This window comes from Telopea speciosissima, chromosome 10, assembly GCF_018873765.1.
Source record: "Telopea speciosissima isolate NSW1024214 ecotype Mountain lineage chromosome 10, Tspe_v1, whole genome shotgun sequence".
In the NCBI taxonomy this organism is placed as follows: domain Eukaryota; kingdom Viridiplantae; phylum Streptophyta; class Magnoliopsida; order Proteales; family Proteaceae; genus Telopea; species Telopea speciosissima.
The window spans coordinates 58,335,183-58,361,148 of record NC_057925.1 but is presented as its reverse complement, the minus strand read 5'-3'; the positions used below and the strand labels follow the sequence as shown (position 1 = coordinate 58,361,148).

Below are 25,966 nucleotides of genomic sequence, written 5' to 3'. Positions count from 1 at the left end.
TCTTTTGAATTATTCCTAATTTTTCATTCTTAGTTTGTAATAGAGAATTAGTGACTCAAGGGGTATTGTGCCATCTATAAATAGGACCCCAGGAGGTCTCCTGTAGACATAATACGTTTACCGAGTTTAATAGAATTTTCAATTTTTTACTTCCTTCTCTAGTTTCGCAACTAGAATCCTTTATCTTCCAAGTTTTCTTATGAGAGGCTTTAAAGTTCCAGTCCTTGAGGCTCTACATTATGAACCGGTTGGTCTAACCCAGTTTCTCGTTAAGGAATTTGGTACAATAAAAATCAGATTGTTGATGAGAGAGCGATTCCATTTTGCTGCAATCTTTAACTATAATAAAATCTTCAACATCAGCTCCAGTGTAAAATTTACAGACTGCAAACTCCCTAGGAAAAGTGCTTCAATGTATAGAATTGTCACACAAAAATGTGAGTACAGATACTTAAAGACACAATCATCCAGCAAAGATCCATCAATTAGGATTTGATCATTCCATTTTGACAACTAGTTATTACAGCACAGAATGCAAACAGACCGAAAGATGCCAAAGAAATATATAATATCGGACTTGGATGAGAACATACAGCCTGGAGTCTCTGCACAAGAATAATGAGCTCATCCAAATGATCCCAAAGCAAAAACTCCAATTCCATGTTTTCAGAGACTTGGGGATATCTCCTGACTGATTTCGCTCTCTTCTCACCATCAGCAGAATTTACAGGTGCAATCAGTTGATCAGCTGCATTTGAGTCAGTTGATTTTTTCCCACTGATTGAAACCTCAGAAATAAATGCTTTTTCTGTTAATGCTATAGTCAGAACTAAAATGCAATCAGCAGCAGCTACTGAAAGGCGGGTTGGCAACTCAAATCCATCCTGAAGGGTGCTTTAGAGAAAAGTACCCAAATATTAGCCATTGATCGAAAAATCCAAATGTAATAACTTAAACATAAAATGAATTAATGCCACAGCAATATCTTAAATACAGGAAGACTGTAAACTCAAACAACTTCCACGTGAGGGGGGATTTCCCCACAAAAATGTCACATCCAGAATATAGAAACAACCTACAAATTCATTCATATCTAATAAAGAACATAAAAACTATGTTGGATAAAATTTATAGTATGCAGAATCAAGCAGAGCTACATCCTTGAATAATTGATTTGATGATAAAATGTATGGTAGTCACAATAAACAGTCTTTCCGAAAAACAAAATAAAACAAACGGAAAAAGACAAAGCACAACGCGGCCTTGAGAGTAAACCCATAAGAGGCTTAAGGAAAAGAAAAGCAGAGGTTAAGCGAGCTAATAGGAAAATAGAGAAGAAAATTCTGTCAGTTAGGAATACCAATTGCTAGATTTTAACTCTCACCTTGAAGATCTTGAAGACTCTCTACACCAGCAGAAACTAGAAATTTATATGGAGTTGGACTTTCCTAAGTATACTGATCATATGGATTTTGAAATGGCAAACTATTCCATGTAACCAATTCCAACTTAGCTAAAATAATAAACAAACTACTGAAAACAGAGTTCAAGCGTGTTTATATAGAGGAAGACTTTCCAAAGCATCATAGTTGTCAAGGCCTTGCCTAGGCCTCACCAGGGCGTCTCCTAGATCCCAAGGCTCTTCAGAATGGACAAGTCCAATACTTGCCTAGTTGTTTACATTAGTCAGTAAGGCCTCACCTAAGCATCGCCTTGGCCAGGAATTGACTTAGGTGGGCACCATTTTCAGTTTTATCTTTTATTTTTAAACCATGTATGGTGCATGCTTTTGTGGTGCACCTTATTGCAGCTTATAGTATCTTCTCGAAGGGGATTAAAATTGGAAAAACAGTACAACTAAGAGGTTGAAATTGGAAAACAGATATAAATAGGCCCTAAAATCATGGTAATTGGAAAGGCAAATACTTCTGTAATCATTTATTGCTTGTTTTGATGAATTTGAAATGATTATTCATTGATTGGTGAATGCTTCACGTCTCCACTTTAGATTATACTTCATATTACTATTAAGTAGAGTAAACATCGACATAACTTCGAGAGGGGAGTACTTAACCTGAAAGGTCCTAAACTAAACCCATTTATGCACTCCTTGACCACAAGGCTCGCATAATTTCCTAGGCTCTAAGGCTCTTGGCCAGCGCCTCGGCTCACCTTGACACCAAGATAACTATGCAAATAAAAATAATCTTGGATTTTGAATTGAAATGTTAAAACTATTCATGTAACGACCCTCAGTTTAGCTATATTAAAACTTGCTAGTGAAATAAACCCAAAATAAACCAGGACTGACTAGAACCAGTCATAGTTGTCATGGTGCCAAGGCAAGCGATGGTGGCACCTTGGTGCCTAGACGAGGTCAAGCAAGGTGCCCAAGGCGAGCACCATTTTTGATGAAAATATGCCCATTCCTTGTGCTGATTTGAATTCCAGGTATGTTTTCTTATTTTTCCTTTTCTTTTGCCCTTCTTTCCCTTTTCTTCTTCTTTTTCTTCCCCTTCTTCCCCCCCCCCCCCCCCTTTCCCCCCATATTTTCCCAATTTTTGGACTAAAACTGGACTGGGAGAAAACTAGTGCTAGACCCAGAGGAGAAAACTACAAAAACTTTTTTGACATCCAAAATTAAGAAATTACATAACTTAAGATAATAAAGAGGACTCGAGGACCAGTATGGGTCTTGGCTCTTCACAGTGTTGTGATCAGCTGAAGCAATTGGTCATCCCACGTGGGCCCAGACAAGGAAAACATCATTCCTAGAATCTGTGTCACTCTTGAATGTACAAGTACTTCATTTTGATGGTAATAATAATATAAATTGTAACTAACGTAACAATGCATATGTAGGTTCCATACTCATATTTACTTATTACACAAGATGCTTTGTATGTTCCGAGTCCAAAGTGAGAGAAAATTTTCATGTTTTCTAATATTTCCCAATATTCAAAATTTATCATTTATTTCAAAAAAAAAAACTACAAGTTCTTCTCAGAATTTCAATAACTCCTGGTGGAGAAATTACCACCAATATCAAAGTTTTCAATGTTGGTTGCGCTTAAGCATGGTTTCAGTTCGTTGTCTATGTTAATATACAGTTTTGAAAAAGAAATGACCTACATCGAGAAGAAAACAAAACCAAAAAAAAAAAAAAACAAATATTAACATTAATTCAAGAAACAATTGTTGTTTGATTACCTTCCGTACACACAAACGGAGGAAAATATCCAAATTATTCATTTATATATTTTAAATGGAAAAGGTTCTCTAAGCTGCCAGGTTAGAATGGAATCTCCCACGCCTTCCCATGACAGCTCCTTATTGGCTGTCGGATCTCTCTCTCTTTGCATCTCAACCATTCACTCCGTCTGTTGTTGAGCATCTCAACCATTCACTCCGTCTGTTGTTGAAACCCCACTATCTCCAGAATCATTGTTTACACTCCCTCTCCCCCCGCTTAGCACTGCAGCCCACCGCCTCTCCCTCCCGATGGAGAATCATTGCTACTCTTCCTATCTGGTTTCTGGCAACTCCTATCCACGATCATGCGAGATCGACTTGCAGAACCCCTCTGATCTTTGCTGTGCTGTTTCTTGCCCATTTCGCTGTGCCCCCTCTATTAAACCCAAAAGTTATACTATATATAAAGAATGACAGACAAGGGAAGCAAGGTTTCTGATGTCGGTCAATCTGGTACGGGATTCTCACGTAAACTAACTTCTCTTTAGAGAACAAGAGGTCTTTGAACCTTTGGAGGTTGAAGAACAGTAATCTCGCTATGCTTAACGTCTTTACTGGTTGAAGAATCGTGATCTCGATGGACCAGGATCCTCTGCAGTACCGGCGGGGCGGCAGTGCACATCCGACGGCACAGCAGAGGCCAGGTGGCACACATGGCACACATGGCCTCTGCTGTGCCGTCGGATGTGTACTGCCGCCCCGCCGGTACTGCAGAGGATTTTAATACGAGATCTCGATATCTGTAATTCCGGAAGATTCAGAATGCTTGTGGCTTGGAGACTTTCTACAGCACCTTAACCCTCACAGCCAACACAAAATACTACTGCACCCTTGAAGACGAAGGCTTGAACAGCAAAACCAAATCCAAAAGGCATAAAGACGAATATGAATTCATTGACCTTCTGCCCACAGCTAGAAGAAGAGAAGTACAGTTCTGCTCCTGAGAGCCCAGCGGAGAATAATAATCAACGGAAGAGGTCCCCTCCTCTATTCAAGATGATCGTGGCTGTCGATATTCCCATGACCATAGGTCGTCTCCCCAACGATCTCCGAAGGAATCACCACCACTGCAGCAGCAGTGGAACATGGGGGTGACGTCAGGGTTGCCGGTAGTGGTGGTGAATAGGTCGATGAGGGAGGACCTGGCGGTAGGGAGATTCTATTTGAGTGCAATGTGCTTCTAACAGCTGAGCTGCAGAAAACAGCTACATTTCTTCACCTTGTAATTGGAAGGCTTGTCCCAGGAGGGGTTCTCAAGGTTGATCTCGTATGATCAGGGAGAGGAGTCGCTGGAATCCAGGTAGAAAGAGTAGGAGTAATTCTCCATCGGGGAGAGAGAGAGCGTGCAGCGACAGTGGAGAGAATGGGATTGCAACAGAGGACGGATTGAACGGCTTAGAGAGAGAGATTCGACGGTCAATAAGGTGGGATGGCATGGGAGATTCCATTATACCCTCGCTGCTCAGAGAACATTTTCCCTCATCAAACATGAAAATTCTTGACGAAAAGAAGAAAACTAAGCAATTGTTGTAGACATTCTCTCAATATCTATTCCACAAGAACAAGAACTGCACACACAACCCCCCCCCCCCCCCCCACATACACACCAAATAAAAAATTAAAAAAAAAATCTGCTGGATTAACTGATGGGAAGATATAATAACTTTTGCATAAAAATACATGTATCATGAACATTATCAGTTTTGCTCGACATAAGGGAGGAGAAAACATACCTTTCAGTACATACAATGGATGAAAGATGTGGCATAGATGGGCAAAGAATCTTCAATAGAATATTGCGCCTTTCTCGTATCCCTAAAATTCAAAGAAAGTTTTTCAACTCAATCAAGAAAGGAAGCTTATATTTGTTGAGGATCTAGGAACGAAAAATCTCATCCAATATGGTCTCTGTTACAACTGTTTATCCCAAAACTCAAGCTGTTGAGTAAGGGCCACAACAATGTATATTAACAACGACGATTCAGCACGTGACACCATCATGTGGTCGAGCCATCACATATTACTAACGGTACAAAGCATAGGGGCACAACATGTCAACAATACACAACACAAACCCCTCGCACACACCAAAGATCAAACACCCAACCTCCTAGTTCTGATACCATGTTACAACCACTTATCACAAAAGCTGAAGCTGTAAAGTAGGAGCCGCAACAATGTATATCAACAGTCTCCAAAGGCTCTTACTTTCTATAAGTATAGAAATAATTCCAAGAACGGATTTGGTAAAAGTTTGCTTTGGAGTTAGGCTCATTATTTATTACTAAGAAAAACATGTTCCAAATCCAGATCGTGTTATAAAGTACTAGATTTCGGCAACTTAATAAGATTCCTTTTTTATTTTCTCTTTTAGGCATTGTATTTTAAAATGGAAGTAAAAAAGAGAAACAAGAGAGAATAGTGTTAGGGAAGCACACATGGCCCTATACACTCCAAGTCATCTCCATGATGACATGGGTATTTTGATGATAACAAATAAGACCATCCTTGGACTAATGCTCATGTTCTAAGTGTTTTTAGATTTAAAGCATAGCACCAAGTGAGGGGGAGCGTATACAAAATACAAAAGCATACACAAGAAGAACTGTGCTCAAAGTGTGTGAAGATTGAAGATTTGAATTGAAGACTTTTTTAAATATACCTTTGTAAATTTGTTGAGTCACAATTGATATAATGCACACACCACGCATGCATCATTTTAGAATGACCTTAGGTGGCTATTTGACCCCATAATTATGTGCATAGTTCGAGAACTCGCGAGATCTCGCCGAGTTTCTCGGATTTTCGAAATCCCGAGACAAGATTGCCTGCGAGTCTCAAAAGTGCAATATCTCGACGAGATCTCGGTTGGATCTCGGTTTCGACCCATTATTTTAACCCACCTACCACTTAAATACCTTACCTAATTGGACAAAACTCGACATATCTCGGAGAGATCTCGGTGAGATCTCGGGTTGACCCAAAGTTGAGGCTTCGAGTTGAAAAAAAAAACAATGCACCAACTCGGCGAGATGATCTCGACTCGTCTCGGTTTTTCCAAGAGTCAAGTTGGCACCGAGACCCGAGTTTTAGTACCTTGATTATGTGACTAATTGGGTTTAAAACCCCCAAACCAAACCCTAATGGAGATGGACCATTATTTACCCTGAAATTGCCCAATCCGGCATGCTGGTTCCAGATCCAGCATACCGGATTATTAGGAATCTCAGGAAAACTGGTCACAGTAGCTTGGTTAAGCAAGCTGGATCAGGATCCAGCATACCGGATCCTGAGAACCTGCAATTTGCCCTGATCCGGCATACCAGATTCCCATCCAGCATACCGGATCATTACTGGACCTTTATGAATTGACCGTTACTTCTGTGTTTTAAATGGAAATTAGGTGATCCGGCATACCGGATTCCCATCCAGCATACCGGATTATATATGGACTGTGGAATCCGATCCTTAATTGGATTCCTAATTAATTCTAGCCTCTTTGGCTATAAATACCCGCTTGATTAAGGCTCTAAACACTGCAATTAACAACTATCAATCACAATCAAGAGCCTCCAAGATCAAGTCTCTCCCAAGTGAGAATTTAAGCAATCCATCCAACGAAGATCAATCTCACTTAGCTCCCTTCATACATATTTGCATAGTTTGAAAGCTAGCACTTATTCTACTAAGGTTTGAGGTAATTCGAAACCCCTTAGTATTTCACTTTTACTTTGCATAAAATAGTTTGAGTCCTCTTGCTCGGAATCAAGAGAAGTTTGAGTCCTCTTGCTCATTAACTCAAGAGTAGTTGTACGAGTCCTCTTGCTCTTACTCAAGATTCTAATAGTGAAATTCTCTCTAAGTTGAGAGGAGTGGACGTAGGCACGTGTTGGCCGAACCACTATAAATCTTTGTGTCTCTCTTTTAATTGTTGCTTGTCAATTGGTTATCTTTACTTGTTTAATTTTCGCATATTTTTTTATGTTTACAACCTTCACCTATTCACCCCCCTCTAGGTGAATTCACATTTGGTATCAGAGCAGGAGCTCAAGACCGTGATTTTTTTAATCCAACTAAGAGTTTTAAGACTATGGGAACCTCTGCTAATCGCAAGTTTGAAGGTTATAATATTACCCGACCTCCCTTCTTTGAAGGAGAAGGATTCTCCTACTGGAAGAATCGTTTCAAGAACTTCGTGTATGCCAACAACATTGACGCATGAGAAGTTATTGAAAATGGACCAAATACCATAGACAAGCCCAAAGAAGAGTGGACCCCAGCAGAAAAAGCTAAAATGCAACTCAACTATGTAGCTATAAGCTATCTTCAATATGCCCTAGGAGAAAAGGAGTACAATAGGACATGCATGTGTGACTCCGCTAAGGAGATGTTTGATAAGCTTATAATGACCTATGAAGGTACTTCTGAAGTTAAGCAATCTAAGATTGATATGCTAGTAAATGAGTATGAGCTTTTTAAAATAAAAAATGATGAAGATATATATGCTATGTTTACTCGATTTACTAACATTGTGAACAAGCTGAAAGGTTTAGGAAAGACTTCTTCCAATGGTGAGAATGTTCAAAAGATTTTGAGATCCCTCTCAAAGGAATGGAGACCCAAGACCACAGCAATAAGGGAATCAAAGGACATCGACAAGCTAAGCTTGGATGAACTGTTGGGATCACTCCAAACTCATGAGATGGAGCTCAAACAAGACACCAAGGAAGATGAGCCTAAGGAATCAAAGAAGAAAGTTGGTGCATTCAAAACCTATGACATCAGCGACGATGATGAAGAACTTTCGGATGATAAAATTGCCTATTTGTCGAAGAAATTCTCAAGATTTTTGAAGAACAAGGGCAAAACCTCATTCAACAAGAGAAGGTTTTCCAAAGACCAAAAAGGTAAGAATGTTTCTAAGGATAACACCAACACTTCTTCAAAAGATATTATGTGTTATGAATGTAGGAAACCTGGACATTTTAGAGGAGATTGCCCTAAAATGAAGAAATACAAGAAGGCCTACAAAGCTGAACACACCTTTGATTCAACTGATGAAGAAGAAGATAATGAAGAATCACAAGAAGAAGAGGAACAAACAAATCTTGCTTTAATGGCTACTGAAAATGAAGAAACCCAAGATGAGGTAACCCCCACTTCCCCTTCTCATAAAGATAAGGACTTCTTAGAGTTGGAAGAAGCTTTCGAAGACTTATACCAAAGTAGCATGGAATTAGCTACCACTAAGAAAAATCTCCTAAAGGAGATAAACACCCTCAAAGACCAAAACACAACTCTAACTTCTCAAGTGAATATCTTGGAAGAAGAAAAAGAGAAATTGTGTAAAGCCTTAGAGTCCTTTACAAATGGCAAGAAAACTCTTGATATCTTATTTGGAAATGCCTCCAAAGTATCCTTCAACAAAGAAGGAGTAAGCTATAATGTGAACAAAGGTTCAAATCACACTAAAGAGGCAAGTTCAAATAAAATAACAAGTAACAAAGTAAAGAAGAAATTTTGCAACTATTGTAAGAAGAAAGGTCACTCTATTGAGGAGTGCTACTTGAGAAAGAAAAGCCGTCAATTTAGCAAACCCAATCCCAAAGGGAAGACCACGGTTGTATGCAATAATTACAACAAAAAGGGACACACTGTTTGGGAATGCTATCATATGAAGCAACCTTTTCGCCCTCCTAGAAGACCCTTCGATGGTCAAACTCCTAAAAGATCTTTCAATGGCCAAAACAAGAAAAATCCACCAAAGGCTCAAAGACCTTCCAATAACCAAGGTTCATATAGAATGTCTCAAAATCAAAGACCTTGGAACTCTCAACCATACACAAGTTGGTATGGAAACCACAAGGCAAATGGTCACCAAATGGTGTGGAGACCAAGAGGAATGTATAATACTAACAATGATGGACCCAACACTCAATGGGGACCAAAGTTTTATTAAGCATTCTTGTCTTGTAGGTAAGCAACATGGAATGGTATATTGATAGTGGTTGCTCGAAGCATATGACATCCAACCCAAAGATTTTTTCGGAACTCAAGAAACAAAAAGGAGGATGGTTGTCTTTCGGAGACAACAGCAAAGAAAGAATTATTGGAAATGGATCAATAAAGTTTTGAGGTACAGTAATCTCTAACGTCAGTCTAGTTGATAATCTTAAGTACAATTTACTTAGTGTTAGTCAACTATGCAATAATGGATATTGTGTTAATTTTAATGCCTCCAAGTATGAGATTAAAGATTCTGATGATAACATAATTCTTGAGGGTTGTAGGAAGAATAATGTCTATATTTGCACTTTTAATATCAACTCTCATGATGCTTGTCTCATAACTAAATTTGATGATGCAACCCTGTGGCATAGGAAATTGGAACATATTAATCCTAAGATTATTAAATCCCTCTCTTCCAAAAACCTTATGAGAAATCTTCCTAATCTGAAATTTGATAAGCAACACTCTTGTGGAGCATGTCAAAGAAGTAAACTTACAAAAGTTTCTCATAAGGCAATTAATTTTGTTGCCACCTCAAGACCTCTACAATTACTTCACTTAGACTTATTTGGACCTATACAAACCACAAACCTAGGAGGTAAGAAGTATACATTTGTTATTGTCGATGATTACTTCTGATTCACATGGACTCTCTTTCTCAAGCACAAAAATGATGCTTTTGAAGAATTTGTAGCTCTTTGCAAGAGAATACAGAATCAAAAGGGTTACTTGATCACTTCTATAAAAAGTGACCATGGTGGTGAATTTGATAATATTGAAGAATTTAGTGAGTTTTGTCGAAAACAAGGTATAACACATAATTTCTCAGCCCCTAGAACACCACAATCAAATAGTGTGGTTGAAAGAAAGAATAGAACTATTCAAGAAACGGCTAAGACAATGCTCAATGAGTATTCCTTGCCTAAATACCTTTGGGCTGAAGCTGTTCACACGGCTTGTTATGTGTTAAACCGGGTTTTGGTAAGACCTATTTTGTTAAAAACCCCCTATGAATTGTTTCATAACAAATTGCCTAAAGTTGATTACTTCAAAGTTTTTGGTTGTGCTTGTTTCATTCTTAATACTAAGGATAACTTGGGAAAGTTTGAAGAAAAAGCAGATGATGGTATATTCCTAGGCTACTCCACAAATAGTAGAGCATATAGAGTGTTTAATAAAAGAACACTAGTTGTGAAAGAGTCTATAAATGTTAGATTTGATGAATTTATGGCAAAAGACAAGTATAAAGATCTAAAAGAAGATGATAAAGATGAAGTACTTGAAATTAGGAAAAGAGTTGAAAAAGTTACTCTAGATGAACCTAATGATCAAGTACATCAATTTCCTAAAGAGATCAGAACTGTCAAAGACCATCCCCTTGACCTTGTCATTGGAAACCTAGACAAAGGTGTACAAACTAGGAGTAAAATCCAAAATGTTTGTTCCAATGTGGCTTTCATATCTACCATTGAACCCAATAACATTAAGGAAGCACTTTTGGATAGTAATTGGATATTTGGATAATGGTTATGCAAGAAGAAGTGAAGAACTTAACCAATTTGAAAGAAATCAAGTTTGGGACTTAATGCCTAGACCCTCGAATTCCAAGATTATTGGAACTAGATGGGTGTTTAGAAATAAACTTGATGAAGATGGTAACATAACTAGAAACAAAGCTAGATTGGTTGCCCAAGGCTATAACCAACAAGAAGGCATTGACTTCGATGAGACCTATGCTCCTGTAGCCAGACTTGAATCAATTAGAATGTTGCTAGCATTTTCCTGTCATAAGATTTTCAGGTTACATCAAATGGACGTGAAGAGTGCATTTTTAAATGGCTTCATCAATGAAGAAGTACACGTCATCCAACCACCTGGATTCGAAGACCCAAAATTTCCGGACCATGTTTACAAGCTGAAGAAAGCCTTGTATGGCTTGAAACAAACTCTGAGAGCATGGTACAACAGACTAAGTAAGTTTTTGATCGATGATGGTTTTACAATGGGTAAGATAGATACAACTCTCTTTGTGAAACATAAGAATAATGACATAATCATTGTGCAAATATATGTAGACGACATTATATTTGGATCTACAAATGAATCTCTTTGTCATGATTTTAGTAAGAGTATGAATAGTGAATTTGAGATGAGTCTTATGGGTGAACTGAACTTCTTTTTAGGACTTTAAATAAAACAGACCCCTAAAGGGATTTTCATTAGTCAGACTAAATATCTTAAGGAATTATTAAAGAAGCTTGACATTAATGGACAGAAGTCATCTAGTACTCCAATGAGTACATCTGTAACTCTGTCTAAGGATGAAGATGGAATCCCAGTTGACCCGACCAAATATAGAGGTATGATAGATAGTTTACTCTATCTAACGGCTAGTAGACCAGACATAATGTTTAGTGTCTGTGCTTGTGCTAGGTTCCAAGCCAAACCTATGCAATCTCATTTGAGTACTGTAAAGAGAATCTTTAAGTACTTGAAAGGAACTCTAAGCATTGGCCTATGGTACCCTATGGACACTAACTTTGACCTTATTAGCTTCTCTGACGCCGACTTTGCCGGTTGTCATGTTGATCATAAGAGTACAAGTGGAACTTGTCACTTCTTAGGATCATGTTTGGTTTCGTGGTTTAGTAAGAAGCAAAACTCAGTTGCTCTATCTACCACCGAAGCTGAATACATTGCCGCAGGACGATGTTGTGCACAAGTGCTATGGATGAGGCAAACTCTCCAAGACTATGGAGTTAAGTTTGACACTTCCTCAATCCAATGTGATAACACCAGTGCAATCAACCTTAGTAAGAATCCGATTTTACACTCTCGAGCTAAGCATATTGACATTCGTCATCACTTTCTACATGATACAGCTCGAGGAGGTGAAATTCGACTAGACTTTATTGAGACCGAGAAGCAACTCGCGGATATCTTCACAAAACCTCTGAGTGAAGAAAGATTTTGTTCTCTTAGAAGAGACCTTGGCTTATGTGACCCCTTTGAATAACTGAAACATGTCTTTCAAAATACTGTTTTTTATTGTTTTTGCCTGAAACGGTATTACCGGATCAGCTATTCTGGCAGTTTTTAACCGTTATTGCTTGAAACGGTGTACCGGATGCTCAAACGGTATACCGGATTTTTAAATTTCTGTCCATTTTATAATTGTTGCAATGTATCTCAAGCCTATATAATGACCCCATTTTGTCATTTTCTGAATCACTGTTCACTCTACTCTCACTATCTTGTCTCAATCTATCTAAAATTCTTGAAATTTCCGTTCTCTCTCCTCAATCCTCTCTTGCAAAATGAGTCGAAGAGGCAAGGATGTTATGCCCGAAGGGCAATAACCATCCAAAAGAAGTAGAACCGGAAGCTCCTCGAGACAACCTTATGCTCCTGGAGAAGATCGTCTCTTTCGCTCTTCTGAATGTCGTGCAAATTGGCCCCTTTATCTCGTCCGGAAAATTGAAGAAGGCCGTGAAGTCGATATTTTCTCTTTCAATAGTATTCAACTTGAGGACATGTTCAAAGACATTGGTTGGGAGCCCCTTCTCAACATGGCTGAACCTTGCTATCCTCACCTAGTCAAGTACTTCTACACCAACCTCTATTTCAGCGGGGCGGAAGATTCTTTGAAACTCCACTCATATGTGAAGAGTGTTCACATAAAGCTTTCCACTGCTGATTTTGCTCGCCATCTTGGACTATCTTGCGATGGACCATGCATCTTTTGGACTCCTAAAAGCACCATCTTTAGGGACTTCATCAACCATGAAGAAGTCTACTCCTCCATCTTAAAGAAATATGATCCTCAGGCGGCAACAGTGGTCACTGGAAGACTTCGCCTCATTCCCCATGTTATTTCCTATATTATTCAGCATAACTTTATTCCTCGGGGAGGCGATCGAAACAAGTGTCTCACCCCTCAAGCCTACCTTACTTACTGTGTTTACACCAATACACCTACTTGCCTTCCATACTTCATCATGAGGTACATGGAATCTTGTGCTCACCCTCAAAAGCACACCAATCTACCCTATGGGAGACTTCTCACTCGTCTCTTTCGAGTTTTTTATATTGATCTCACTCGAGAAGAAGGATCCACCATGACTTTTCAGCACATAACCCGTAATAGCTTTCATACTATTGCTATTCCTCCTCCCTCCGATGTATTTGTTGAAGAAGAAGAAGAATTGGATGAGAAAGTGCCCCCTCCTCGTCAAGCTCAAGAAGGCATTCCGACATCCTTACAAGAATGGGTGTCAAGCATCGATGAGTACATGGACGAAGCAAATAATCATATCATGGAACTTGAATTTAATCAACAACGAATTCAAGAGGATGTGACATCTCTCCGCAATGATGTGAGGACCGGATTTGACAATCTCAATGTGCGCCAAGACAAAATTCTTAATGCCATTCATTCTCTTGCATTCAATCTTGGTCATCTCTCTCTTGACACACCGGGAGCCACTCCTCAAGGAGTTCGACCACCTTTTACCGGTGCTTCAAGCTCTATTCCTCCTCTTCCACCCTTTGATCCTAATGCTTGATGTATGGTACCCCTCTTTTTTTTTTATAATGCCAAAGGGGGAGAAGTATTGGCTTTAAATAGATTGTAATGGAATTATTACTTGTTTTTATGCTTACTTGTCTTAGTGTAATAAACATGCTTTGATTAATGAAATTGCTCTTGTTTTATACATTGACTCTTTTTTCTATGCATTATTATTTGTCCCATTTTTTATGGATTATTTGTCATCATAAAAAAGGGGGAGATTGTTAGGGAAGCACACATGGCCCTATACACTCCAAGTCATCTCCATGATGACATGGGTATTTTGATGATAACAAATAAGACCATCCTTGGACTAATGCTCATGTTCCAAGTGTTTTTAGATTTAAAGCATAGCACCAAGTGAGGGGGAGCGTATACAAAAATACAAAAGCATACACAAGAAGAACTGTGCTCAAAGTGTGTGAAGATTGAAGATTTGAATTGAAGACTTTTTTAAATATACATTTGTAAATTTGTTGAGTCACAATTGATATAATGCACACACCACGCATGCATCATTTTAGAATGACCTTAGGTGGTTATTTGACCCCATAATTATGTGACTAATTGGGTTTAAAACCCCCAAACCAAACCCTAATGGAGATGGACCATTATTTACCTTGAAATTGCCCAATCCGGCATGCCGGTTCCAGATCCGGCATACCGGATTATTAGGAATCTCAGGAAAACTGGTCACAGTAGCTTGGTTAAGCAAGCTGGATCAGGATCCAGCATACCGGATCCTGAGAACCTGCAATTTGCCCTGATCCGGCATACCGGATTCCCATCCATCATACCGGATCATTACTGGACCTTTATGAATTGACCGTTACTTCTGTGTTTTAAATGGAAATTAGGTGATCCGGCATACCGGATTCCCATCCAGCATACCGGATTATATATGGACTGTGGAATCCGATCCTTAATTGGATTCCTAATTAATTCTAGCCTCTTTGGCTATAAATACCCGCTTGATTAAGGCTCTAAACACTGCAATTAACAACTATCAATCACAATCAAGAGCCTCCAAGATCAAGTCTCTCCCAAGTGAGAATTTAAGCAATCCATCCAACGAAGATCAATTTCACTTAGCTCCCTTCATACATATTTGCATAGTTTGAAAGCTAGCACTTATTCTACTAAGGTTTGAGGTAATTCGAAACCCCTTAGTATTTCACTTGTACTTTGCATAAAGTAGTTTGAGTCCTCTTGCTCGGAATCAAGAGAAGTTTGAGTCCTCTTGCTCATTAACTCAAGAGTAGTTGTATGAGTCCTCTTGCTCATTAACTCAAGAGTAGTTGTACAAGTCCTCTTGCTCTTACTCAAGATTCTAATGGTGAAATTCTCTCTAAGTTGAGAGGAGTGGACGTAGGCACGTGTTGGACGAACCACTATAAATCTTTGGGTCTCTCTTTTAATTGTTGCTTGTCAATTGGTTATCTTTACTTGTTTAATTTCCGCATATTTTTTTATTTTTACAACCTTCAGCTATTCACCCCCCCCCCCTCTGGGTGAATTCACAAATAGAAGAAGTACAACACATTAGGGTCTTGAAACAATGATAAGCCCCCTGCCCAGTCCAAATGGAAACACTTGCATCTAAGAGCCAAGATGCACCCTAATGATATAGTGTGTCCTTAGAGAAACACTATCGCCGATAAATTCTAACCTCATTCACTGTACAAAGAAAATTATGCATGCCTATAGTTTAGTGACATAGGGACAATTAGCATGCCAAGAGAACTCCACTATCGTAGCAGCAATTGTCCATTACTTAAAAAAAGGATGTACCCAGTGCACAAGGCTCCCGACACTGCGGGCCTGCAGGGTCTAGGGAGGGTCATAATGTACACAGCCTTACCCCAACTTCTCAGAGAGGCTGTAAGTAACAACATTTAACAAGAAAAATACATTAAGTGAAGCAAGGCTTATGGCATGAAAAGAAATTGTTGCATCTAAACAAAGATTTAAATGAAATAAAAATTGAAGCAGTTCATCTGAAAATGCAGAAGGTTGGGAGATGGAGGATGATGTAAATCGGCTGTCCAAAACTAGCCGCAGGTGTAGGGATTCTTCCCCTACACCAGAAGTAGGGTAAGTGTAGGGATTCTCCATACACCAGCATAAATCGTGGGTTAGGTGTTGGTGTTTTATTTAGACTTTGTTTGCTGGAATTGAAGTCCTAATTAGGATTCCTAGTTTAGTTTTGAATCCCAGCTGGGAATCCTAGTTCTACTTTGAGTCCTAGTTTGAGTTTGATTTTTAGTTTCTTTGTTCAGCCATTGAGGCTATAAATATAGTTGCAATTGCTCAATTGAGCCCACGATTTTGATGAATAAAAAGAAAATCGCTTTTAGCAACAATATTGTCCTGAGTTAGGCTGTGAGGGTGAGATACCCAGGCTGAGTTAGCCTTCCCTTTCCCCCTTCTTCTTCCTACTCCATCTCTACTCTTCTTCTATTTTCTGTTTGTTTTAAGAACCTGCAACCAAGCTATCGTGTGAGCATTCTGGAGTTTTGATTCAAGCTTGAAGATCCTTGGATCCCAATAACAACACAGATTCGACTGCTGATCTGAGGGAGACAAGTCAGACCTGCCGGCTACTTCTATTTCGTATTTTCTGTTGGAGAATCGAAAATTCTGATGTGTGCATACCTGCAAACGACTGGTGAAGTTTGGATCAGGTTTTATACTCTTCTTCAAGCTATACTCGATCTGATATTGAAGTCCTACTAGGAACAGCTTTGGAATATCAAGATTACCCTGGTATAGAAATCGAAAATCTGATTTAGGGTTTTTCTGCCTTAAATTCGATCTGCCATATCTCTGCAACTACTACTCTGTTCCAGTCCATATTAGAAGGGTTAGTTCCATCCTTGAAGAGCTCCACTCAATCCAGGTTAGAGCCATACTTCGCTGGCTGGTGTAAACCCTAATTTCTAACCTTCTAATTCTGATTCTACTTCTATATTGGTGGACTGTTTGGATCTGCCGTTGAGGGTTATCTTTTGGGGTTAGGGTTGTTTACAAACTAGCCTTACATTAGAGGAAGCATAATTTGACCCTGGCCACTAATTCCAAATATAAAGAATTCCAAGAGAAAGAGGAAAAAGATAGCAATGCCACATTACCAGAATTTGAAAATTTATTCATAGTAATTTCATAGTCTACAAGTCCATGCATCAGAGTACACCAGCCGAGGGCAATATAATGATCCTCCTTTTTCACTATAATTTCCCCAAAATTACTTGCAAGAGCCTGGAAAATAAGTTCATCTTGAAAAAGCCAGTTAAGAAGTATCATAGCTTGGCTGCAGTGGTTCAAGTCCCTGCACTTCAATGACTGGAAATAAAAGATTAAAATAAAAATATGTAAAAAAGGATTCAATGGAACAGGTTGAACATCATCAATGGTAATCACTTAGAAGAAGAAAATACTTTGTTGAGATGTGTTACCCGATATTATAAGGGTATTTTTGGTTTTTTATTTATGCTTTATTTATGTACTTTTGAACAAGGGTAGGATTGTAATTTGGGCAGTGACAGTGTTCACGTGAACAGTATCGTGAATAGTATCGTGAACAGTGTTTCCCTTTGTAATCTCTTTTATTATTATTATTATTATAAATAGAGAGCTTGACTGATCTCATTGATCATTCAAGCCATTCACGAAATTCCTGTTTTGTTAACATGGCATCAGAGCCAAATACACTCTGATCTAGGTTTTCAAAACCCACCTCCCTCCCTTCGATTTTTTTCTCCTTCCCTCCATCGAGCTTCTTCCCTTTTTCTTTCTTCCTTTCTTTTGGTTCTTCTTCTCCCATTAGGGCAACACTACTGAGGTGATCGTAATGATCTAGCTGCTGCCCCCATATACCTCCTTTTTTATGCCTCTTTTTTGGATCGAGTGGAGCTGAAGCACTGTCTGCGATTTGAAGATTCCTATTTTTTTTGGAGATCAGGCCTCTACATCTGTTTCGGCTGCATCTTCTATTGTGGGATCTTTATTTGATATTGTTCTCAGCCCCTATTCACTTCATCAGATTGGTTGAAGACCCCAGCCCCTTATGGATATCTCTTCTTAGGGTTTTGACATTAATCGATCTTGGGGTTGGGCTACTGGTTCCTGCTGCATCTGATTGGCACCCTTGCTGCCTTCATTCGACATCATTCCCAGCCTACATATCTGAGATTTTTTGCTCCAATACAGCCCTTTTCTATTGGGGGTCGATTCCAGAATTTTTTTGGATATTTTTTGGCTGTTTCATTGAAGATTGGTTACCTGCTGCAATGACTGGTTCAGATTCTTCTTCGGCCTCTTCTGGCATTGATGGCCAGCCCCGGACTGATTTTCTTCCCCTTGCTGCCCCAATCAAACTTGATGGCTCTAATTACCTGAAGTGGTCTCGGTCTACCTATTTGACAGTAGCTGGCCGGGGCCTCACTGGCCATCTTCTTGGGACAACAACTAAACCAGTGGAAGAGGGTTCTCAATTCAACAAGTGGTTATCGAATGATGCGATGGTGATGTCCTACTTGATCCATTCTATGCAATGGGATATCTCCGACAATTTTCTTCTACTGGACACTGCCCATACTATCTGGAATGGTGCCAAAGAGACTTATGGTCGCACGGGGAATGATGCACAAGTCTATGAGATTAGAAAGAAGGCTAATGCCACTACCCAACAGGAGCTCTCTGTCTCCAAATACTATGCTGCCCTCAAGAACATGTGGCAGCAATTGGATCATTACTCCGACTATCAGCCCTCTACTGCTACTGATCTGGCTGCCTATCACAAACACGTTGACAAAATACGTGTCTATGATTTTTTGGCTGGACTAAATATGGAGTTTGATCCTATTCGGGTGCAAGTACTTGGGCAGTCCCCTTTTCCATCCCTAGAGTAGGCCTTTGCCTTGGTTCATAATGAGGAATCTCGCCGGGCTGCTATGCTGCATTCCTCTACTGTTGACCGCTCCGCCTTGCAAGTTGCTTTCAGTACTCCTTCTCTTACCACTACTGATGGTGGTACTGCTGTCCCTAAAGGTCCTGTCAAGTGTGAACACTGCAACAGGCTCTATCATACTAAGGCTCAATGCTGGAAGCTCCATGGGAAGCCTGCTGATTTTGAGGAAAAGAAAGCCCGTGGGAAGTTTAAGCCCAAGGCTCATATGGCTGATTCTCCTACTACTGCTACTACTGCCCCTTCATCTGACATTGGGCTTACTCAGGATGAGCTCCTAGCTTTCCGTCGCATGCTACAGGTCTCTTCCGCTGCCTCCACTACGGCATCTACACCTGCTGCCCCTCCTGGTTCTAATTTTGCCTCAGGTACTCCAGTCAGTAGTCTGTGTGCATCGGCTGTATCCAGTCCTTGGATTATAGATTCCGGTGCCACTAACCACATGGCTGGCTCCTCCCATGTATTTCATCTTTATTCTCCATCTTCTGGCAAAGACAGTGTTCGAGTAGCTAATGGTTCCCTTTCTCCTATTAATGGGAAGGGTTCCATACGCTGCTCACCTACCCTTTCATTAAAATCTGTTTTGCATGTTCCGTCCTTTTCTACCAACCTTCTCTCTATTAGTAGTCTAACTAGAGATCGGAACTGCAAACTGACTTTTTTCCCTTCTCATTGTGTCATATAGGATCTGGAGACGGGGCGCACGATTGGGGGTGGTAAGATGCAGGGTGGTCTCTACTTACTTGACCCGGGTCAGCCTTCTGCTTTGCATTCGGCTTCCTCTACAGCTCATCATTTACAGTCCACCTCGTCCCCTGACCTTCATCTCTGGCACTGCCGACCTGGTCATCCATCCCTTAGTACTTTGTCTCTTTTGTTTCCGAGTTTGATTAAGCATTGTAATAGGAATGAGTTTTTATGTGAGGCTTGTGTTTTGGCCAAACAGACTCATTCCAGTTATTCTTCATTAAATAAAAGAAGTGAGTTTCCTTTTGCTTTGGTTCATTCTGATGTGTGGGGCCCTGCCCGTTGTACTTCCCTTTCTGGTCATCGATGGTTTGTCTCGTTTATTGATTATTATACTCGTGCCACTTGCGTGTACATGATGAGCCATAAAAGTAAAGTCTTCCGCTGTTTTCAGTTATTTCATCGTATGGTTCAGACCCGATTCAATGCCACCTTGCGCATTTTACGCAGTGATAATGGCAGAGAGTACATGGAGGGTCAGTTCCAACTTTATTTGGCAGCACATGTTATTGTCCATCAGACCAGCTGTGTTGACACACCTGCCCAGAATGGGGTTGCTGAAAGGAAAAATAGACATCTCCTTGAGGTGGCCCGGGCCATTATGTTTGCACGGCAGGTTCCTTCTCACTACTGGGGTGATGCCATTCTTACCGTTGCTTATCTCATCAACCGTGTGCCTACCCGTGTCCTTGATGGTTGTTCCCCCGTTGATCTCCTCCAAGGTTCCTCCTCCTTTGTGGTTCCCCCCAAAGTTTTTTATTGTGTTTGCTATGTCCACAATCATCATCCTCATGGGAAATTTGATCCACGGAGCATTCGGTGTATTTTTCTGGGCTATTCTGCGACCCAGAAAGGATACAAGTGTTACCATCCACCTTCTCGTCGTACTTTTGTCTCCATGGATATTGTCTTCCATGAGTCCTTGTCATATTATTCCTAGACACCTCTTCAGGTGGAGCAGGATCAGGGTTTTGAAGATGTGTCTGCTATTCTTCCGGCTTCTATTCAGGGGGAGCCCTCTGTAACTTCAGCTCCTATAGCGGCTCCTATTCAGGGGGAGCGTAGACCAGTCAGTCAAATCCCTGTTGATAAGGTATATACCCGGGAGCGCACAGGACAAGTTGAGACTACCACTACCACCATACCACCTCCACAATCGTCTGCACTTGATCCAGACCCTACTACATCATCTGGTAAGGATCCTTCCCTTGACTTACCTATCGCTGTTCGTAAAGGCATTAGGTCATGCACCCAACACCCCATCTCCAATGTTGTTTCCTATGATGCTTTATCTCCTTCCTATCGTGCATTTGTTTCTTCTCTTTCCTCTGTTTCTATTCCCCAGAAATGGCAGGAGGCAATTGCAGATCCAAAGTGGAAAGCAACCATGATGGAAGAAATGACAGCCTTACTTAAAAATGAGACATGGGAGCTAGTTGTTCTTCCTTCGGGTAAGAAACCAGTCGGGTGCAAATGGGTATTTGTTGTCAAGCAGAAGCCAGATGGAACAGTGGATAGATATAAAGCCAGGCTTGTGGCCAGAGGCTTCACTCAGACTTATGGGATCGACTACCAGGAGACATTTGCCCCTGTTGCGAAGTTGAACACTGTCCAGGTCTTCTTGTCTTGTCTTTGTCAACTTTGGCTGGGACCTCTGACGATTGGATGTAAAAATACATTTCTTCGTGGGGAGTTGGAAGAGGAGGTTTATATGGATGTTCCTCCGGGTTTTTCCTCTGACAAGGCCCATGGGAAAGTTTGTAGGCTCAAAAGGGCACTCTATGGGTTGAAGCAATCTCCACGGGCATGGTTTGGTGGGTTTCATATAGCCATGGTCTCCTGTGGATACAAACAGAGTCATGCTGATCACACTCTGTTCATCAAGCGAAAGGGAGAAAAGGTCACTCTTTTCATAGTTTATGTTGATGACATAGTTGTGACTGGTAATGATACAGATGAAGTTTCTCACCTGAAGGCTTTCTTGGGACGGGAATTTGACATAAAAGATCTAGGACAGCTAAGATATTTTCTTGGGATTGAAGTTGCCCATTCTCCAAAAGGCATCTTTCTCTCCCAGAGAAAGTATGTTCTAGATTTACTATCAGAGACTGGTTTGCTTAGTTGTCATCCTTGTGACACTCCCTTGGAAGCTACTACCCGTCTGCAAGAGAAGGATGGTGAACTTGTTGATAAGGGCAGATATCAACGATTGGTGGGTAAGCTGATTTATCTCTCCCACACCGCACGGATATTGACATTCTTGTGAGTCTTGTGAGCGTTCATGCATGATCCTTATTCCACTCACATGGCTTGTTCTTCGTATTCTCCATTACTTGAAGTCGGCTCCAGGAAAGGGGATCCTTTTGTCTCCTCATGACCATCTTCGCATTGAGGCTTACACGATCTTGATCGGGTGGTAACCCGACAGAAATCTACCTCCGGCTATTGTACTTTTGTTGGAGGAAATCTAGTCACATGGCGGAGTAAAAAGCAAAATGTTGTGGCAAGATCTAGTGCTGAGGCTGAATTCCATGCCATGGCCCAAGGCATATGTGAGTTACTGTGGCTTCAAAGTTTACTCATTGATATTCGTGGTTCTGTTCATCTTCCAATGATGTTGTACTATGACAACAAAGCAGCAATTAGCATTGCCCACAATCCAGTGCAACATGACCGTACCAAACATGTGGAGATTGACAGACACTTCATCAAGGAGAAGTTAGAGAGTGGGCAGATTTGTATTCCTTTTGTGAAGTCTGGAGATCAACTGGCAGGTGAAGACACCAAAGAGTTGAGTGGGAAGTTGTTTTATCCTAGTCTAGTCAAGTTGGGCATGTGTGATATCTATGCCCCAACTTGAGGGGGAGTGTTGAGATGTGTTACCCGATATTATAAGGGTATTTTTGGTTTTTTATTTATGCTTTATTTATGTACTTTTGAACAAGGGTAGGATTGTAATTTGGGCTGTGACACTATTCATGTGAACAGTGTTGTGAATAGTATCGTGAACAGTGTTTCCCTTTGTAATCTCTTTTATTATTATTATTATAAATAGAGAGCTTGACTGATCTCATTGATCATTCAAGCCATTCACGAAATTCCTGTTTTGTTAACATACTTATATTTAGTAAAACAGTTTATGCATTATAAGCGTGTATGGGATGAGGGAACTGGACTGTTGCAATTTAAGTCCACAGACCAGTTCTCCTGATCTGATTTTTTTTTGGGGGGGGGGGGTGTGGGGGATGGTGTGCGTGGGTGGGGGTGTGTGGAGGTCTGCCTGAATCAAGCTGTCCTAAGATCTAGACAACCAGTTTAAAGGTTAGAGGAATAGAAGATGAATCTAACTCAACGTAAAATATAAACAACAGAATAAGGGAATCCCTCAACATTAAAAAATTTAATTAATTACAATCTGAATCAAAAGAACTAATGCAGGAGCATGATCACCACCATTGGATGTGGTTTGATCTTTTATTTTGTGCCTGTTTTGATAGTATATGGTTATGGGCTTTTGTTTTAAGTGTTCTTATTTGTGAATTGTGATGGGTTCAATTATAAAGCCCAAATTTTAGGTCCAAAAGGGGTACAAGAAATTAATATTTTAATTAGGTTGTTAGTATTAGTAGCAAGGGCCCTTAGCAATAAGTTAGGAAGTTATCTTGTCAGATAAAGTTTATCCTATTTGTTGGACTTTGTCTGGAGGAGATAAGGTTAATTTTGAGTTAGCTAGGACTCTTCTAAAGAGTTTACATATGGAAGTTCTTTATCTACTTAAGCTGTTATTTCTTTTATTATTTAAATGTTTGAGTAGGATGAGTGCTCTCCCTCCTTTCTCCCCCACTATTTCTGTTTCCTTTCTTCTCCCTTTTCTCTTCTTATTCTCTTCTTTCCTACCACAGGACTGAACTGCACCAACTTGGTATCAGAGCTAAACCTGGTCATAGATACCATGGATCCTACTCTCTTGATTGTTGTCCGCCAACAATTTCAACGCATGCAGGAGAACTTGAGAGAGGTTGAAGCAAATCTCAAAGAGACTCGACAGCAATACAAGAAATTTAAGAACCATTTGCTGGTCACATCTGATCGTATGGAATCTTCCTTCGACAAACTGATCTCAGTAATAAAATAATGGGTGGAGGAACAAGAAGACGAACCACTGACGATGGAAGACGAAGTGGCTCCAGTTATCATCGTAGAACCACCCATGGAGGAACATAAATTGGTTGATCTTTTGATTTAACCAGTCAAATATGTGCTTCCATATTACAATTTCAACAATGGATTCCTTACTGCAAACTTCATATCATTGGATTGTGGTTTAATCAATGATTTCGTAGGGCTAACGATGGATGTTAATTGTATGTTGAAGATCCTCCCATTATACAAAACTCGAGGATGATTATCTCCAATAAGGGGAGACTAATGCAGGTGCATGATCACAACTATTAGATATGGTGTAATCTTTTATTTTGGGCCTGTTTTGATAGTATATGGTTACGGACATTTGTTTTAAGTGTTTGTATTTGTAATAGGATCAATTATAAGGCCCAAATTTTAGGTCCAAAGGGGGTACACGATATTGGTATTTTAATTAGATAGTTAATCTTAGTAATAGACCCAATAACTATTAGTTAGGAAAATACTTTGTTGTAAAAAGATTATCCTATTTGTGAGATTTAGTTTGGAGGTGATAAATTAGGTTTGAGTTAGCTTAGGACTCTTTCTAAAGAGTCTATGTATAGAAGGGATTCTTTATCTATTTAAGTTGTTATTTCTTATATTATTTAATTGTTTGAGTCCAGTATGAAGTTTTGGCTAGTTAGACTTCTATTTTATGTCTTTTTTTCTTTTTTACATTTATAAATACATGTAAGAGGCTAGACCTCACCCACGGTTTGAAATTATGGAATGGAGTTGTTTTGTTTTTGAAAAGCAAGTTGTGTGCTCTCTCCTCTCTCTCCCCCCATGATTTCTCTTTCCTTTATTCTCCTTATTCTCTTCTTTCACACCACGAGCAGATCCTCCATCAACTGATCTGCATCAAGAATCCTCTCAAAAATTTCAATAAAACAGCTTACAAACTCTAGAAGAGCATATACAAGTTTTCTCACACTCTCAAACTCACAGGTTTTCTCAGAAAGTAAGTTCAAGCCTCCTCATACAGAAGAGCCATGCATTTCATCGGTTGGCTACCCTTGTTTGATTAAATTTATGTGTCTCCTCAGCCTCCACATTATTTTTTTATTCACTAATTTCTTTTCTTTCAATGACAGTCCACATGTCATCTCCATTGCTCCGGCAGTCCCAGATTCCCTGTCCATGTGCATTATCTCATTAACTATGATCCATATTATTTCTCGTAAGCCAATTGGTTAGTTACAACTATCGCAACATCACCTGTATGGATGTATCATGGAGGAGTAAAGAAATATAAAAGAATATATACGTGCACATGTGTCATTTATTGTGCCGTAGGAGCATTCCTGTCAGTCTCTCTCTCTTTCTCCCGCTGTAGTAGTATTCCAATGCAAAGCAATGGAGTAAAATGGTCGTTTGAGGAGTTATTTTGCATTATTTGGTTTATTCTGAATTCAGCTGAAGAGCTGTCCTTGCTATTTCCATTATCTAAATAGATCCAAACAGTGACTCAAAACCATTGATGCAGTTAGCATGTTGGTGGAATCATTTTGTGACATAAGGTTTCTATTATTAGAAGTTTAATTTGATTACAAATTCAATTCAAATTTTTTCATTAGATTGAAGCTCTTATTTATTTATGAACGGGATTAATCACTCACTGGAGTTGTCACATCCGTGATCAAGTCACATTCGGAGTAATCACAGTGAGGTCCACAGATAGGGACCTAATGGTAAGTAATAAATGGCATTTATGACTAGGGAAATTGTGTATTGCAGAATATCTCTTTCCTTTGCTGTACTTAAGTACTTATTGTTGTTTAGATTGCTTACTTGCTAATTGTGAGATATTTCTAATTCTTGGAAGTATCCGTAGCATTTATGTCATGGCGTCTAGGTGACATAAGGCGCTGGAAGGGCCTGGAAGCAACACAACACCAACAAGACAACCAAGGTGCCTGAACAACTTGACAACTATGATTCTTAGTATTCTTGATCTTTCTTGATAAATTTCTGCTAGTTTGTACCCTTTTTCCCCTTATTCCCATCAACCGACCCAATCAACATGAAACTAGAATTACTTTTCAATCCTCAACATTGTTTCCTTCAGCCCATTCCCACAATGACTGAATTTTAAAATCAGCCAAGACTGCATAGAGTCTGTGGTACAATTTACCTACGATGGAAAAGATAATCAGATAAGCAAGAGAAGTGTTAGAATGCATTTGGAAACCAACTTCAGCTATCCAAACTAGTGCTCTGACTAATTCAGTCTAGTT

General features: G+C 39.8%; 1 protein-coding gene across 3 annotated transcripts in view; it reads right to left on the bottom strand.

The window, feature by feature from the left end:
• LOC122642563 overlaps positions 1-25,966 on the bottom strand; it is a 63,827-nt gene that overhangs the window by 34,966 nt on the left and 2,895 nt on the right. For all 3 annotated transcript variants that reach the window (XM_043836077.1, XM_043836074.1, XM_043836075.1), the window contains exons 3-5: positions 16,963-17,173; positions 4,986-5,067; positions 594-894 (exon numbers count right to left, since the gene is read on the bottom strand). In XM_043836077.1, coding sequence (XP_043692012.1) covers positions 594-894; positions 4,986-5,067; positions 16,963-17,173 — 594 coding nt within the window. The remainder of the gene's footprint in view (positions 1-593; positions 895-4,985; positions 5,068-16,962; positions 17,174-25,966) is intronic.